The following is a 17,302-nucleotide window of genomic DNA, read 5'->3' on the forward strand; positions in this document are numbered from 1 at the left end:
CCCCATGTGGATTCAATTACTGTATCTATTATATCACTAAAAGGAATTTATTTAGTAAAAATTTTAAAACCTAGTATTTGCTACATCGTACTTTTTTAATTTTATGTCACAAAATTTATCATGTATTTTATTTATTTATTATATAAGTGTTGGGTAAATAGTAAAATACATTGTACTTTTAGGGAAAGAAGTTAAGTTTAAACTTTAGAGACAATATTGTTGAATGAAGAAGTCACAAACCTTGAAAAGTTAAGTCTTCAAGAATTATGTTGAGGAGGTCGACCGAGCAACAGACCAATTCCCCAACAATTGAAGATATTGTCCCCCTACATGCCCAATTGACTACATAATTATTCTCATTCTTTGTACTAACACTTCCTCATTAAGTTTTATAGGTCCACCAATCGAGACACCTCTAACTTTATGAATCAATTTTACTGGACAACTGCTCACGACACGTTAAATCTGAACTAATTACATGAGATAAAATATTCACTGAGAACAATAATATTATCAATTCCTTATTGGAATGGAAGCCAATGATAATGTAGGTCAATAGATAAGATTAATTGGAATGTACATGCGATTGATAATCAAATTAATGGCATTTTGTCACTATTAAACGCATGATTTAGTACTCCTTGTTTTTTCCCACTCAATTAATTAATTTTAAGATTTGAAAAAAATCAATTAAGTATTATTTATGGTTTGTCTAATTTGATATGATCACGTTATGTTGTTTTTCAATTTCAATGAACAGAACATAGGTCAGTGGATAAGATTGAAAATAATTAGTGAAAACACAATGTTTATACTGCTACATCTGCTTATGAGTCGGGTCATTCGTTTAAATTTGAAGGTTCAGTCGAAAAATGTGAAGGTTTGAAAATAATATGAGATTCAAAAAATGGAGTTGGGTAAAAATTAATGTTTGCTTTCTATATGGATCGGGCCTTGGGTCATATTTCTTGGCCCAAGCCCGAATTGAATATATTATGTAATAAAAAGTAATTATATTAATTATATATGTTAAATAATAATTATATATATTTATATTAAATCACTAGCCTAATAACAATTAAACTCATTACTCAAAATTTAAAAAAAAAACTTACCCAACTAAATAACCCAACCCAAAATATGAAATATAAAAATTATATTTAATACAGTAAAACATTTATTATATTTATTTGTGTTTTTAATATAATAAAATATTTATTTTATTTATGGTAATTTTTTTAATATAAATACTTTTTAATGTGTTAGAAAACTTTTTAATTTTTGTATTATGGCTTTTTAAAAAAATATTTTTAAATAAAAATTAATCTAAAAAAATTAAATATGGGTAGGCCCGGGTTTACCTTTCTTAAATTGGGTCAGGCTTAGGAAAAAAGGTAAACTCATTTTTTGGGCTAAGCTGGCCTAGGTTTGAAAAATTAGTCTAAATACTTTTCATAGACAATTATTAAATATGAATTATTTTAGTTAATTTTAATTTGGTAAAATAAAGTAAAATTTTAAAATTTAAAAGAAGATTAAATTAATTAATTTCAATATTATAGTAACAAATCGATTGACACTATCAAGAGATAAAATTCTTTCAATAATTTATTTAATTGATTTTAATGTTTTAAAATTTAAAATCTTAATGTTAAAAAAATAGAACTTTTAGCAATGGGGTAAAAAGTACAATTTGTCAAATTTTTAAAGCAGTTTCTACGACTTTTTCACTTTAATCTTAAATGTTTTTTTACTCTAATCAACACTTAAAATATGTTTTTTTTAATGACCAAAATGAAAGTGTAAACATGATATGACGTGTGCGATCAACCGCCGTTAGAGATTTAACGGTTGGGTGACTAAAATGAAAGCACCCCTTAAAGTTGAGTGATGAAATTGCAAGGATTTCATTTTGAGTGACCAAAATGAAAGCGTTGTAAAAGCTAAATGATCAACTAGGGAGTTTATCCAGAAAATTACATTAATATTATGTTTACATTATTTTATAAAATATGACATCATTAATTCACTAATGATCTATAAAATTATACATTTTTAATATAGAATCTAAAATCATATATAAAAAATTATTTGATTGGAGGCAAAAGAATTGCTATGTGTATTTAAATAATATTAAAAGCCAAATAGAAATTCCAAAAAACAGCAATATTTTTATTATTATTCTCAGACAATGACTTCTCATTTAATATTTCACTCCTCACCTGTTAGAGGAACTGATTCAACCTGAAATAAATTAAAAAAAAAAAACAACAACATTAACAATAGCTTTTCATATAGGAACCATATAAAATGATAAGTTAAATTATAATTTTCGTCCTTATACTATATTTAATTTGGAGATTTAGTTTTTATATACTTTAAATTAGCACAATTTGATCCTACCATTATTATTGTTGTTATGATTTAGTCCAAATGACTAACACCATGAAGAAATTTTGTTAGTCAGCTAATGTGATTTTGAATTTTAATAACCATAATTTCAACCCTTAAATTATATAAAAAAATTCAGATTTTGAATTTTTTTAATTCCACGTCAGTTTTATTTGCCATAATTTGATTCTTCTCCTATTATTAATCTGGGTAAACTACAATAAAGGTCACATAATTAGGATTTTTTTTCCTTTTTCGGTCACTCAACTATGAAAAATTATAAAATGATCATCCAACTATAAAAAGTTATAAAACGGTCATTCAACTATTCAATTTTGTCTTTATTTTTACCACTAGCAGGCTAATGTAAAGATGGAAACACCCCAAAATCCAAGCCAGTTGGGTGACTAAAAAAGATAAAATTAAATAATTTAGTGACCATTTTATAACTTTTCATGATTGAATGACTGAAAAAGGAAAATGTCCACGTAATTTACCCTATTAATATTATATCTTAGTTGAAATCACTAAAACTATTAAAAGAATTCCTTCAGTCGGGCTAATTTTTTTTTAATGACAAATTAGCGCAAAATAAGTATTTTTTATAACCATAATTTTAGCCTTTTAAATGGCATTAAAAATCTATTTTCAAATTTAAATTTTCTCTTTTAGAAAAAGCCACATCAGCTTACTAACAGAATCTTTTCGAAGTGTTAGTGATTTAAGACTAAATAATAATATTAAATTATGTGAAATTAAAAGTATAATGATTAAATTTTAAAATTAAGTATAGTACAAGGACTAAAACTAGAATTTGACTCTTGAAAAAAAAAGGGAGAAATGGACGTGAGAAATACCAGCTTCCGGTAATTTAGTGCGTAAAACATCTCCAGATAACGACGGCTCTTGCGGCGGTCAAGCTTGGAAACGTGCTTCCAAAAGCTATAAACTCCGGTCAGGGTCAATAATCTCTCGGAGTAAATCTTCCATGTGTATCTAAATTTTCAAAAATGTAAATAAAAAAAAGGAAAAAGAATTACCGCAAAGACTATATAGTTAACGTAGGTAACAAGTAACAACAAAAAAGAGCTTACTTCTCTTGGATACGTTTCAATCCACCATTGGAGATTTCATTCCAATGAGATGGGTCTTTCTTACATTTCTCGAAGAAACCGACGATGATCTCAGCGGCTTTGTCGCCCTGGTATGGATCAATGTTGAACCCGGATTTCCCATGGACGATAATCTCGGCAGGTCCTCCATTGCATGTGGCGAATGTAGGCAAACCACAAGTCATTGCCTCAACGACTGTCAATCCAAAGGCTTCGTACAATGCTGGTTGTACGAAGGCGCCTTTTGTGTCGCAAACGTAACGGTAAAGTTCACCGTTCCGAATACGGTTCATTTGGGACGATATCCATCGAAATTGACCTTTTAATTTGTATTTTTCTATGAGTTCAAACATCTTCTTCATTTCAGCTTTCTCTTCCAAATCCTTTGATTCTTTTCTCCGGTCGCCGGCTACGACGACAAGGTTAACCAGCTTGCGTAACTTCGGGTTCTTCCCATACCACTCAACGAGGCCAGTTAAGTTCTTGACACGGTCTAGCCTTGCCATTGTGAACAGGATTGGCTTATTACGATCGTTTAGCACACATCTGTTGGAAAAATGATAGCTTGATGTGTAAGTAAAATCGTTTTCAAATTAGGGTTTTTGCTAAGATATGACGAACACTTACATGTATTCTTCATTCTCGACTTTACCGTAAAGAAGGTCTTCAATTTCAGGATGGAAATGTTTCAACCGCTGCTTCTCGTTGGTGTAAGGGAAGAATGTGCTCATGTCAGCGCCAGGGGAGACGATGTTGAATTTGGGATCAAACACATCGATGCCGTGTACGACTCGGTAAAGACCAGGAAGAGTGAAAGCCCCGTGACTCTCATATTGTCCAACACTGTCCTTGCTGAAATCATACACATATATTGAAAAACATATCAAATCGAGTACTTACGAAGCACATCGTATATATATACGTGCATAAATACATCATATATATATACAAGTATGTATGTATACCTTCCTGCAATTTCTTGGAAAGTACTTGTGATGATGAAATCAGTATGGTTCATTGCAATGAGATCAGCTGTAAATTGGCAAGAGAAATGGTATTTATCCTCAAGCTCCTTCCAGTATAAATCCGAATTCGGATACTTCGTCTTCTCCAAAGCGTGGGCGATCGTACACTATATAGGAGATTAAAAAAATGAGTCAATCAATCTGAAATACGACCAAAGGTGAACCGACAAAAGATCGTTTATCACGAACCTGTGTAACTCCCAACTTATGCGCCAGCAATGAGGCAACGATGTTACCATCACTATAGTTTCCGATGATTAAATCAGGTTTGCCTCGCAACTCTTTCGTGATTTCATTAGCAACATCCTTAAAGCAAACATAATGTAATGACATGTAAGAAAAATATCCGAAGGAGACAAAGTGAAATCAACGGTATGTATATGGTTCACCTCAGTGTAAGTTTCTAAGTAGGGCCAAACTTCGAATCTAGAGATCCATTGACGTACGATTCCGGTTTCTGTTCTAAAGGGTACTCGAAGAATATCCGAATACTCTGTTCCATGTACTTTCTCAACTCGTTCACTGCACGTTGTTCCGACAGCATCGGGGAGAAGCCTAGTGATCTGATAAAACAAAGCATGGTTAAAAAAGTTCATAAACAACACTAGTAATCAATAACACGTACGATAAGGATACGAGGTGTAATGTCGAGTCCTTGTTGTTTGATACGGTGGATCATCTCGTTCTCCAAGGCTCGAACTTGATCCAAGATGTAAACGACTTGGCCACCGGTGTCGGGGTACCCCAAAACATTGTCTTGAGCAAAGTATCCATGTGGGGAAAGTATGACAACATTGAATACCATAGGCACTCTCCCAAGGAACTTCTCTAGGTTGTAAGGGTTAGGTGCCTCGAGAAGGTCCGAAAGGATTCGGATCATCTCAAGCACATGCTCGGCTGTATCACCCCAACCTGGCTCCAAACCAATTTCCCGAAACTCATGTTTGAATTCGGCATACAGTATCTCGGAAGGCAACGTGTCAAGATACTCCTCGGCCTTTCTCAAAACATGTCGGAGTGCATTCAAGTTTTGGATTTTATCATTCAACAACATCATGTTCAGATCCGGCATTCGGAGTCTCGGTAGGCAATGGAGTTTGAGGAATTCGAGCAAAGGGTGCATGTTCTCGTTGTCATCGTGGAACAATGTTGCTGAAAGGTGACGGTTGAGGAACTCAGCGCCGTTACCGATTGAGCTGGAAAGAGTCGGGCGAGGGAAAGAGGCATTGAAGGGCTCAAAATCCAATTCCAAAACAAAGTTACCATTTGCACTGCAAAACAAAAGAAATTAAGACAAAGGTTAATGGTAAGAAAGCAAGATTAAAATAAAACAAGTTACCTTCCATCAACAAGCTGTTCTTTGAAATGAAGATATTTAGAAACAGTGAGGTCCTCAACAACAAGAGTGTGGACATTCACTTTAATGTATTGCCAAACCCCAGGCCTTGGCCTAATAGCTAATGCAACCCATGGAGGTGACACTGTTGCTTCCTATAACACAAATATGACCAAAATCAACAAAATGAAAATTATTGTTTTGGTCCCTTTACCATACTAAAATTTAGGATTTAGTCCTTATGCTTTAATTTTACCAAGGGGAGGCACTGATTCTGCCCCTTAAAAATGAAAAAAATTGTGCTTTAGTCATTTTAAAATTTGTAAATTTATAAGTTAATACATGATAAAATTACATTTTTGCTCTCCCAAAATGATAAATTATGATCTAGTCCTTCTAATTCTAAAGTTATAAGCTATCACAATGGTAAAATTGTACTTAGACTCTTACAGAATTTCTAATTCAATTTCGGCATCTCCAAAAAAAAAAATTGTTACGTTGCCTCTAATATTGAGTAAATTTTTTTTAGGGCGGAATTATGTTATATATTTCAATATGATTTAAAATGCAATTTTACCATTGTATTAGCTAATATCTTTATAATTTGTAAGGGAGTAAATAAAAAACTTATCATTTTTCGGGAACAAAGTACAATTTTACTATTACTATTACTATTACTAACTAATAACTTTATACATTTTAGAGGGTAAATAATAAGCACTAAATACCAAATTTGAGCATTTTTGAAACTTGAGAGACCAAAAGCAGAATTTGACCTTATTATTATTATTATTATTATTACCTGAATAGCCCTCAAAATTTCATAAAATGCCCCATCAGCAAGCTTCTTTCTATTATCTTCAATGAGGAGAGCAATTTGATGGTGTTGCAGTATTCCTTTTCCTTTGCCCTCAATCCTACAATAAAAACCAAAAGAATTACAACTTTTAATGCGAATTTTAAGAGCAATCTTTTGGGTTTGAAAGATGTAATTCAAATTACCTTAAAAGAAAGGGCAAAATCTCGTTCCTGTGGGAAGTGAGGGTCTCATCGAAACGCTCAGCCATTTCTTCCAATTCAAAACAGATGTTTGAAGTGTAATAAGATGTAGGGGGGAAGGAGACATTATCCAAAACTATCATATATATATATGTATATTAAAAGGAGATGGATAAGGACCAACATGTTCAAACAGACGTACATCATTCATACTATTCTAGAAGGCTAAAAGAATTTTCCTATCCTACCACCTTAAAAGTCTCCAATTCAATTGAAAACTTTTCAATGTTAAGCAAAGTCTATTTTCTTGTTCAACCAAGTTTTTGCGGCATCAGGTCCTTTATATCCAAATTAAATATTTAATTTTGATCCCCATTAATAAAAATAAAATGAACCTTTTTTTTAAAAGTGAGTAAGGGTAAACGGTTAAAAGTGATACTCATAGATCATTTGTTAAATGAAATTATTGATGTTTATCAAAGTACTTGTAAGTACTCTATCAACTGAACCAATCCATGTTAGTACTTAAAAACGTTTAATGATGTATGTAGGCATCTGTCTATATGGCACTGTTTTTTTAGAGAAATTTAAGCAGGAAAACCCCATGAAAACAGGGTTTTTGACTGGAAAGATTTGTTTCTCCAAGATTGAAAATTTGAGAACAAAGAATTCCAAAATAACAGGCTACCAGAAGGTCAAAATAAGAACAGCAACCTTGGAATAACATAAACCATCATCTAACGAAGACATTGCAAGTTTAAGATATAGGGTTTAAGGTTTACGTTTATTACATCTTAGTCCTTGGGGATCGAGTAGTGAACTTACAAGTAGTCTAAACAAATCCTTCGAAGATATCTTTCAACTCAACACTCGAGAGGCCCCACTTATTAACTGCTAAGCCAGAATCCAACCACCATATCCCATTTGAGGTAACTAAAAGCAAATTTTATCATCTTACTTAGACCTATAATAATAGATCATTTACTCACTTACCTCTGACCTTCCTACGAAAACCCAGCATATGACACCTCAAGACCGAAGCTAAGGGTCTGCTATACATAAGACCCAAAGCTTGGAGCCTCTTTCTCCCTCTCTCTCATATCCTCTCATTATCTCCCCTCTTCCAACGCCTTGATCCACAGCTCCTCACTTTGTAGGAAACAAGGTAAACCGTGCCTCCCTACTGCCATCTTCGTCTTATTTGATTAACCCAGGCTGAAGAAAACTGCTGCTCGTAGAATTCGGTTAGAGCATATCACCCGAATTTTCCTCATTCTTATAGCATATAGGATTAGGACAATTTTTGAAGGTATCTCCCTATGTTTTAATGACGCTGGCATACTTACTCCCATATCTTTGTTTTTGGTCTTAGATGATGATAATAGTTGGATTCGGTTTTTCCAACTATATATATAATAAATTTATAGTTAGATACATTGATGATATTAACTAGACTTGTGAATCTGGCTAAAAAAGGGTGCCTTTGCAAATTTTTTTACCAAAACATTTTAAAATTATTAAATTGTCTTGCCAAATAAAATAAATAGTTGGGTGTCAGCAGGTAGCTCTCAAACTATGATATGGTCTTAAAATTTAGAATCACAATGTAATCAAAGTGGGCGTTTGGTCTAGTGGTATGATTCTCGCTTTGGGTGCGAGAGGTCCCGAGTTCGATTCTCGGAACGCCCCTTTCCAGACTCTTTCGAATTTTTGTTTGTTACGAGACTTTTTCTTGTCTTATTTGTTTTGCTCGTCCTCATTTTCTTTTTGTCTTCATATTATTATTAGTATAATTATTTACTATGAGCAGACAAATGGACAAAATAAAAAAGCAGTCAAAAAAATTGAATCACTGGACTGCCTGCTGATATATATAGTAAGTTGTTTTTGAGTGCTAAAACAAAACCCCGTCACAATCGATTCTCATATTTCATCTGGAGATTAAAAGTTGTTTATATACAAAATTTATTTTGAATTTGAGTTTTTAAGAAAGCAAATAATAAACTTTATTTGAGTAGTTTTATTTACATGCAGTTTCCGCATGTGTGTGATAGAAATACGTTGCTATTATATATGTGTTATATACATATATAAACATGATACCACTCTTAATACTTTTTTCAGCTCACAATACCACGTCGAACCAGCAAGCCAGAGTTGTCACTAAAAAGTATCCCACCCTCGACTCTGTTATTCTACTGTGATGTTATTTTGATGCATAAAATTTATATACCTACAATGCATCAAATATTTTTCTATTTTCTTTTCGAAAACTGCCAAATACATTAATTGTTTTTATGCCTGTGAAAAATCCGATTGATTCCAAGTTTATCATAAAAATTTTGAAAATAACCGATTCAACTCCCAAGCTGAAACTTGAACAAGTCAGTGGTAATGACCTAAAATGACCCAAATTGAGTCTCTAAAACTTTGACTGAAGCCTAAAGGCAAAATGCAAATATTGGTCTCTAAAACTTTGACTGAAGCCTAAAGGCAAAATGCAAATATTGGTCCTATAAATGATCTTTCATCCAAATACATTAGTTTCTTTTAACTACAATGTCAGTTTCATGTCTGCCTATGGATAAAACTTGAAACCAAATAAATAATCAATGACATGAAATCCTAGAAAGTTGGAGCTCATTCCAAACACAGATGGTTCATAAAAAAATATATATTTACAAACATTGATGCCCTATTACGTTCATTTTTAACCAAAGGAATTACAAATAAATAAATGAACTCCAAAAAGAATTTTTTTTTTCTTTTTTTAAACTGTTGACTATTTACTCGTTCAGGATAATCTTTACATAAAGAGAGTACCGGTACAACTGCTTCCGCTTCTCGGTTTTTGTTATTGGTTTCCTTGGATAGTTTGTAACGGTGCAGCAGCTTGAATCCGTGGAGTCGTTGACAACCGACTTGAGGAGAATGAAACCAAAAGTTTAATAACAAAGCATCTCTCCGGAGTTCACCCACTGCACAAAACTATCTGAGAATTCCTCAAGAACGTTGGACTGTTGTGAATTACCGAAAGATAGCTCAGTTCCGGTTTGCTGCCTTCCCTGCATAATATGTAACGAAGGGTTAGCCATTTATATTTTGCATAGAATAAACTCAGAGCTCGACTTTCTAGTTTTCAAAGAGATACATGTCTTGAGTAAACTATTTTCCAATAAAATTCAATGTCTTGACGTGTTTTTTGCTTCTTTTTGACTGTTGAGTGATTTCTAGTTAGTAATCATCTATGTTACAAATGGTAAACAGAAATCGAGAACTTTCTACCAACAGTAAGAATACTGACCTTCATACTTGATCCACATTCGCTACTGGATGGAGTTGCTTCCCCCACTACACCATTAACAACATTCTCCAACGAAAGACCAGCGATCGAAGAGCTTGTAAGAACTGATGACCTGCAGATATTCAAGAAAATGACTGAACCATATTTTGCTCACACAATTCGTATGCAGCATTTATTCCAAGATTTTATTTTATAGTAATTATAATAAATCGAGAAGACTGAGCCTAAAATTGCATGCATGCTAATTATGGACTATTACATTATAACTCGTTTTGATAATGACTACTATGCTGAGGTATTGGGAAGAAAAAGTTTGATTGAATCCATTCTAAAGAAAAACATAAATAACATCCATTTTTGGGTTAGCGGCTCATTTAAAGTTTAAACGATAGTACAGGCAACAAGCATTTGTTACAGAGGTACCATGTAGATAAAATATATACAAACAATAGAAATTTAAAATATATTATATTATGTGTCATGAAGTTTTAAAGTTTGAGCTTTAAAAACATCCATGAACTACAGAAAAGGAAGTACCTATCAAATGGTTCATCCTCGCAAGAATTTCCGGATGATGAAATACAGTCCAGGTCGACAAAGTTAGAGTAATTGAAGCCATCCCCACGTTCAGAGAAGAAAATTTGACCGGTTTCAAGACAGCGGTCTCTTTGCATGTCCCCGAAGAGCTGCCTTCGAGGCATTGAGGGAGTATACCTACACAAAAAATTGGAAAATAGCCTTATCAATTATAAGACTTACTGAGACTACTACAATATGCTGCGGAAAATCCATTAATTTGGTAAACTATGAAACATGTGATTCCACCGGCTGATTCACGAAGCAATGTATAAACAAAAATTAAATATGATACTGTTGATACAAAACAATGGTTTGGCCAAACATGCAGATTATAGACATTATATGATCCATGCAAATGAAGATGCAAATTCCATCTCATCGGACAACACGATAGCCCTAGCTTAGGACAAGTAATAATGAGAATGGAAAGCAAAGGACCTTGAATATGTTATATCACTTTCACAAGTTGATATCTCAGGTGATGACTCTGAAAGGCCAGGCAAAGTTGAATTCAATGATTTCTCTTGCTTGCCGTTTTTGGCCATCATAGGTGACTCACTTTGCCAAAGAATGTTTCCATCAGAGAAGGATCTTTTGAAAAGTGACCTGAAAATCAAGCGTTACGAAGTGAAGAGACAAGCAGCTGTGAGATTTTCCTCTCAATCGACAAGATAAAATTGTAAGCAAAATAACCAGATGACTAACTATTAAATCAAAAGCCAGTGGACGAAAATAAAATGTTAATGAAAAGCATCATATCCACATACAAGTTACAACCAATTATCCCATTATTTCATATTAAGAGAGTGAAAGTCAAACTGTGAACACCAGTGATAGACTTATGTTTTGGATTGAAAACACAAGTGACAGAATGCATGCAGTGGACGCAGCAGCATCAACCCATCCCAGTGCTACCAAGACTATTGTTTTGATAAATTAAAACTTCAATGATATATATTAGTAGCCATGTAAAACCAATTAAACACGACAGCACGTCTAACAAATCAATTCTGCTAAGATTCCGTAAAGAGATGTAGATCAAGATAAAGTTACCTTCCATCTTGGTCCATAATTGTTTCCCCATTTCTTCCCCTATAATGCTGGTAGGAACCCAACTCCCAAAGTGCAGGTTTACCAGGCTGAGGCTGGAAATGCCCGAGGAATCTGCATAGAGAATTATTAAAAAGAATCAAGGACATTTAATAAATGAAATCAAGAAGCTTCTAAAAGAAAGGTAAAACTAACTCCAAAGGAGATAAGGCCAGCCTTTTATTACCCCCCAAAAGACCAAATTTTTATATACTTCAAACTGGTAGAGAGGCAGCCATCAATTTTCACCCAAAAGAGTAATACAAATAAAAGACTGAAACCTACATATTAATTGCATTTTGTTTCTCCGCATCTATGTATGCATTGCTATAATAACGTTGAAGTGTCCTAAAAAATTCTTGGGACTGCGTCGCTGCTCTCCATTGACCCCTTCTCTGAGAAAATATCTGCATAGATATAAAATATATGAAGGAACAGAAAGTTAACAACTGAAGATTGCATTTAGTACTAAATTTTGACAGGCAACACAACACTAGTATAAGAATGAGTGTCTTAAGTAACAATTCAGTTACTATGTTGCCCTTCTAATCCATTGACCATCACTTCTCAAACTACAAATATCACAATCACGTAAAAATACTCAAAAAGGTTATTTGATTCTTTTTATTTCTTGTTCAAATTATGTTAACTCAGATAATGACTACTGACAAGCAAAATTCTCGCTCTCAAATCAAAAAGAGAAAAAGCATGAAGAATAGAATGCATTTAAGATAGATCAACATTCCAAAAGTTCGGGAGCATTAACCTTTTCAAAAAGGGAAACATATTTCTATCAAAATTTGTCAACAATATGGTTTTTGACCAAACTTTAGAGAAAAACCTAACTGTAGACATAAATAACATAAATTTCCAAATTCACTGCTACTTAATATTAACCATATATTTTGCATTGGCAGCTTCAAGGAAAAAACAACAACTAAAAGAGACAGAATTTAGAGAAGCGAATTCTATTCAAGCTTTGCAAAACAAATATGGTTACAAGTAAGATCAGAAAAGTTGGATTACCTTATTGTGAGCTGCAGAGCCACCATATTGATGCGCAAGTGTGTCGCCCATTCTCTCATAGAGACTCATTAATTCATCTGCCAAAGGATCATTGAGGTCTATTTTTGGGGAATCTTTAATCCCTAAAGCATGAAGCTGGCTTCCAAGAGCAGCCAATCCATATGCATACTGTGCAACATTCGTACGATCCAAGCAATCTATACAATTGGTCCTAAGCACTCCTCTTTGGAATGTGGGAGGCTTGACAGAATGATTTCCATTAGCAACATTACTTTCTCCAGAATAATTTCTCCCTGATCTGTAAATATCCTCAGTATCATTGGAACATTTCAGGGGCAACATGTCACCATCATCAATATTCCTGCACCAAAATTTCAGAACCAAAATGCCATTTTCAACTCATAGCAGATAGCACAGCAGAAATGATCATTGTTCAATATGGCATTATAAATTCCTAGTATCCCACCATAATTAAATAAAAAGTCAAGTATTTATCTAATGCAAGAATCTAGTACACTGCAAATTTGAAAACCTGATTTATGAAAGGGTTACAAAAGAGAACTGAGAGAGAAAGGGGGCTCATTATAGAAAAGCTAACTGCAAACATCTTTGCAAACATTTCACACATGAAACTTAAAGTTAATGAAATATGATAAACTTACTCAGAGGAAGGCCATGTCATACACTCCTCAGGTCTCAAGGCTGATGTCACCCGACAATAAAAGAAACCTGTTAGCGTTAATGCATAATTGGCCACTTTACCCAAAAGTAGCAAAACATTTGTCGATTTGCTGGAAGGGAAAAAATGGAGTTTTTCTGTTGGTTAGGAATCAAACTCTAGCAAAGAGGAAGGATAGAATAGGGAGAAAGGAAAATATATGTCAGTTAGGATAAAAAATAACAAGCTTAGAACGTATACCTCCGAGAATGTTTGTGTAGATCCCAGTGAAGGAATCTCAAACGGTTCTCTTCTGACAAATCTTTATTAATAAAATCAATAGCATTTGCAAACTCTTGACGGAGAATTGATTCTCGAGGCTTCTTCTCTTGCGTCTGTTCATCACACAAAAGCAATTGTGCTCAGAATCCGATTATCAAATAAGTCATATACTGAAGCTACATATATAAACACCCCAAGTCCGCTACCCTCTTTGACACCATAGAAATGGTACTATATGAAAATTTTCTACCACATGTAATATCTTTATGGGATATAGCAGGTTCAGAAGTAATAAAAAGATGGAATAATTATAAAGAGAATGATGAAAGCATAAGCAGAATAATCTTCTTACCTTAATCAAATTCAAAATAATTATAGGGTTGCCATATCTCTCGACAAGATTTTCAAAATGAAGTCTGGTTGCTTCATAACTTTGGTCCTTCTTAGACACTGGAAAAAATAAAAAAGGATAAGGCTTTTCTTTTTTCTGAACATAAAAAAAACGGTTGCAGCAACACCTAGAGTACTCTCATACATTACAAACACATACGTATGATATCTGGTTTTAGATTCAATCGTGAGGTTTCTTGAGACCAAAAGAGTGGGATTGAGCCTCGGTTCTGGACTATGGAAGTTATTTGGGTGGGAAACCCGTCAGATACATCCTCAAAGACAATTTGCTCTGTCTCAACATCATTAGCTACACTGCCTTTTTCATTTACTCCTCGTTTCAAATACCTAAATGCAAAATCAGATGCGTGTGATGACAAAGAGTTTAAGCCCTTAACGTAAGCTTGATTCCATTTCACAGGAAGTTCAAGAACAATAAACTAAGCTTTTTACCGCCAATGTTGAACAACTTTCTTACCTGGTACCTGCATAGTGACGGGATCGTCTTGCAATGAGCATAAGTTTGAAACTCCTTCCAGATACAGAAAAGGATGCCTACATTCACAGACCCTAATGTCAAACTATGAAGCTTAGAAAGAAATTATAACTATCCATCCATTGAGCACAGCAAAAATAAATAAATAAAATTAGCCAAGCATCCATCCTTAACCTGCTTAAAGAAGCCATACACCAAGGCAACTGTCCATAGAGTATTCTTGAGGTGATTGCGGATTCCTCGGGTCAGGAACTCATTCCAAACAAACATGGTCTCATAAAGAACCTCACCTGGTTCATTATTATACAAGTTCTTTTGAAGACTACACATAACATTGTATGAATAGCTGAAGAAGAAGTCCTTTGTAAGATCCACTGAGCTTAGGAGCTTCTTGTACCTAAACACAAACGAAACAAAAAATATCAAATTACAAACCATATGTGTAAAATGCAAAGCAGAATAAAAGCACTTGGGTTAAAAACAAACACAAAGGAGACTCTATCACATACAGACAATTTTCTACTTTTCACACAACAGAACATAATAGAATAGAACATCTTTCTGCAAAACAATGACTCTCTAGCAGTAGACAAAGTTCTTTAACAGAATAGAAGAAGACCTGTTCTCTTTCCTAAAGTCCGCAATGCTTGGGTTAACAGATGAATTTGGGAGGGGAATCATCTCACTTTTCGAAACTGCATATACATTGTGTCCGAAAATTGCTCCAATGCGTCTTCGTTTTGTAATAAGCAGCATATAGTAAGGCCCCAGGAATTTAATAAACCCTAAAACATTACCAAAAAAACAGTATTGGATAAGAATTTACATAACATTAACAGTCCCTAAAGTCATATCACAAATTTCAACATCCATACCAACAATGCCATAACAAGCAGTAACAAATTTCAATCCACCGGTAGATTTATTTCCTTCATGTATTCTCCTCAACAACTCAGAGCATTCAAACTCTGTATACGTGGTAGAATCTTCACGAATATTTAGCTCAAAAGGATCAAGCCGATCAATCTTTAATACTCTCCAATAAATTCTACTCTTATTCCTTCCAATCATATAAAAATTCTGAGACACAAAACATTTACAATGCAAATTAATCAAAAATAAAATTCAACCACTTAATTTAACGTTTCAAACTTAAATCAATGCTATTTTAACTAAAATTAAATCTCAAGTTATTAACAAATAAAATTAAACAGATCATAAAAAGGGATCAAAGCGAACCAAAAACAAAATTAATAAAATGAAAAGACATATAAATCAAAGAAAAAAAATTACCGATTGAGTTTCGTAGAGTCTGAATTTCTGCATACAGGTAGAAGTTTGAGATTGCGAAGAGGAGCCTCCATTATTGTTAACATTATTATAGTATTCTGCTACGGAAGATTCCATGATAAGCTTCCTTTTCTTTTTGTTTTTTCCTTCGTATTTCAAATTTCTAGCTTTCAGATCTTCCCCCCGAGCCTCAGGCTCAGGGAATTCAACAAAAAAACATGCACTAAAGCAGAAAAACGTTTCTTAATTTCGATTTTTTTAGCTGCAAATGACAGAAAACACCTTATTCTTGCCTAAACATTGATCCACCTTTGCATATAATTGAACTCGGCTGCTTCAAATACATCATCTTCTACAAAAAAACAGAGCAATGAAATGAAAACTCAAAACACCGTATTCCGGCTCCGCCAACTCTCTCTTTCTCCGTTAACAACTTACCGGAAAAATCTCTCAAAATTCGTCAAAAATTTTATGATAATTCTTCAATCACGGCAAGTAAATCTTCGCAAAAATGGAAGATAATATCGAGCTGGGAAGAGAAAAAATAATAATAGTAATAATAAAAAAAATAGATTTTTCGCAGATTCGAGAAATTTTCAAAAAATAAATAAATAAAAAAGTAAGCTGCTAGGCTAATATTAGTGATGATAATATTACTGTTATTGTTGTTTTTAGCCGATTTTTTGTTTGTTTTTGTTGCTGTCGTTGGTGAAATGTGAAATGTGAAATGTTTTGATTGATGATGATGTTGTGTATTCAAGATATGAAAACAAACTTAAAATTAATATTTTATATAGTAATGGATCAAATATGTCTTTAGCCCCTATACTTCAAAAACTTTTGTGATTTAATCCCTTTAGTTGAAAAATTGATGATTAAATCCTCTTATTTTGTTTATTTAAAAATCTTAGTCCAATCGTTCAAACTTTTCGCATATACTTCAACTTAGAAAGTTTTTAGATTTGGTTCAATTATGGTTTAAGTCACTTTATTATGTTGAAATTTAGATATTTAATCCCATTAATTTAGTATAATTTGATTCTTCTACTTTTATTTTATGGTGTTATTAGTAGGCCCAAATTGATAATATCAATAGTTGCTTCCTTTTATTGTTAATAAGTCATATAGTTAGGATCGCATGAAAATTTAATAAAATATTATTAAAATAATAAATTTACATTCCAACTGAATGCAATTAAGCCCTAAATTTTTGCGTAGTAGAAGGACTAAAGCCAAAATTAAACCTTTGAAATTTGGTGAGATATTAATAAACATACCAAACTGACAAAATTTATGGAAAACATTTAATAAAAAAAATATAGAAG

The 17,302-nt window shown here is 33.2% G+C and overlaps 2 protein-coding genes and 1 non-coding gene across 5 annotated transcripts; 1 reads left to right on the top strand and 2 right to left on the bottom strand.

Moving 5' to 3' along the window:
- Nucleotides 1–2,107: 2,107 nt before the first annotated feature.
- LOC107929861 (sucrose synthase) lies at nt 2,108–7,051 on the bottom strand. The gene is made up of 11 exons (XM_041117125.1): nt 6,867–7,051; nt 6,667–6,781; nt 5,868–6,019; nt 5,154–5,799; nt 4,918–5,091; nt 4,718–4,834; nt 4,469–4,635; nt 4,131–4,355; nt 3,486–4,049; nt 3,249–3,387; nt 2,108–2,244 (listed from the first exon to the last, which is right to left on the bottom strand). Exons 1-11 carry the CDS (start codon nt 7,004–7,006, stop codon nt 2,212–2,214), a joined length of 2,472 nt encoding a protein of 823 aa, XP_040973059.1. The 5' UTR covers nt 7,007–7,051; the 3' UTR covers nt 2,108–2,211.
- A 1,429-nt stretch (nt 7,052–8,480) lies between these two features.
- TRNAP-UGG (transfer RNA proline (anticodon UGG)) lies at nt 8,481–8,552 on the top strand. The gene has a single exon. It is a non-coding gene; the product is annotated as a tRNA-Pro (tRNA).
- Nucleotides 8,553–9,370: 818 nt separating this feature from the next.
- On the bottom strand, nt 9,371–16,731 carry LOC107929970 (phosphoinositide phosphatase SAC3). 3 transcript variants are annotated; one of them, XM_016861528.2, is made up of 17 exons: nt 16,416–16,710; nt 15,981–16,326; nt 15,563–15,767; nt 15,307–15,472; nt 14,862–15,084; nt 14,670–14,746; nt 14,352–14,539; nt 14,154–14,251; nt 13,781–13,914; nt 13,524–13,652; nt 12,862–13,222; nt 12,121–12,242; nt 11,800–11,910; nt 11,185–11,352; nt 10,705–10,881; nt 10,168–10,279; nt 9,371–9,928 (listed from the first exon to the last, which is right to left on the bottom strand). In XM_016861528.2, exons 2-17 carry the CDS (start codon nt 16,092–16,094, stop codon nt 9,809–9,811), a joined length of 2,505 nt encoding a protein of 834 aa, XP_016717017.2. In that variant the 5' UTR covers nt 16,095–16,326; nt 16,416–16,710; the 3' UTR covers nt 9,371–9,808. The 3 variants fall into 3 exon arrangements, with proteins under 3 accessions (XP_016717017.2, XP_016717016.2, XP_016717015.2); XM_016861527.2 differs by having other exon boundaries at nt 15,981–16,329; nt 16,416–16,701; XM_016861526.2 differs by having other exon boundaries at nt 15,981–16,731.
- Between the last annotated feature and the right edge of the window lie 571 nt (nt 16,732–17,302).

The sequence above is a fragment of the Gossypium hirsutum genome, chromosome A07 (assembly GCF_007990345.1).
Source record: "Gossypium hirsutum isolate 1008001.06 chromosome A07, Gossypium_hirsutum_v2.1, whole genome shotgun sequence".
Taxonomy (NCBI): domain Eukaryota; kingdom Viridiplantae; phylum Streptophyta; class Magnoliopsida; order Malvales; family Malvaceae; genus Gossypium; species Gossypium hirsutum.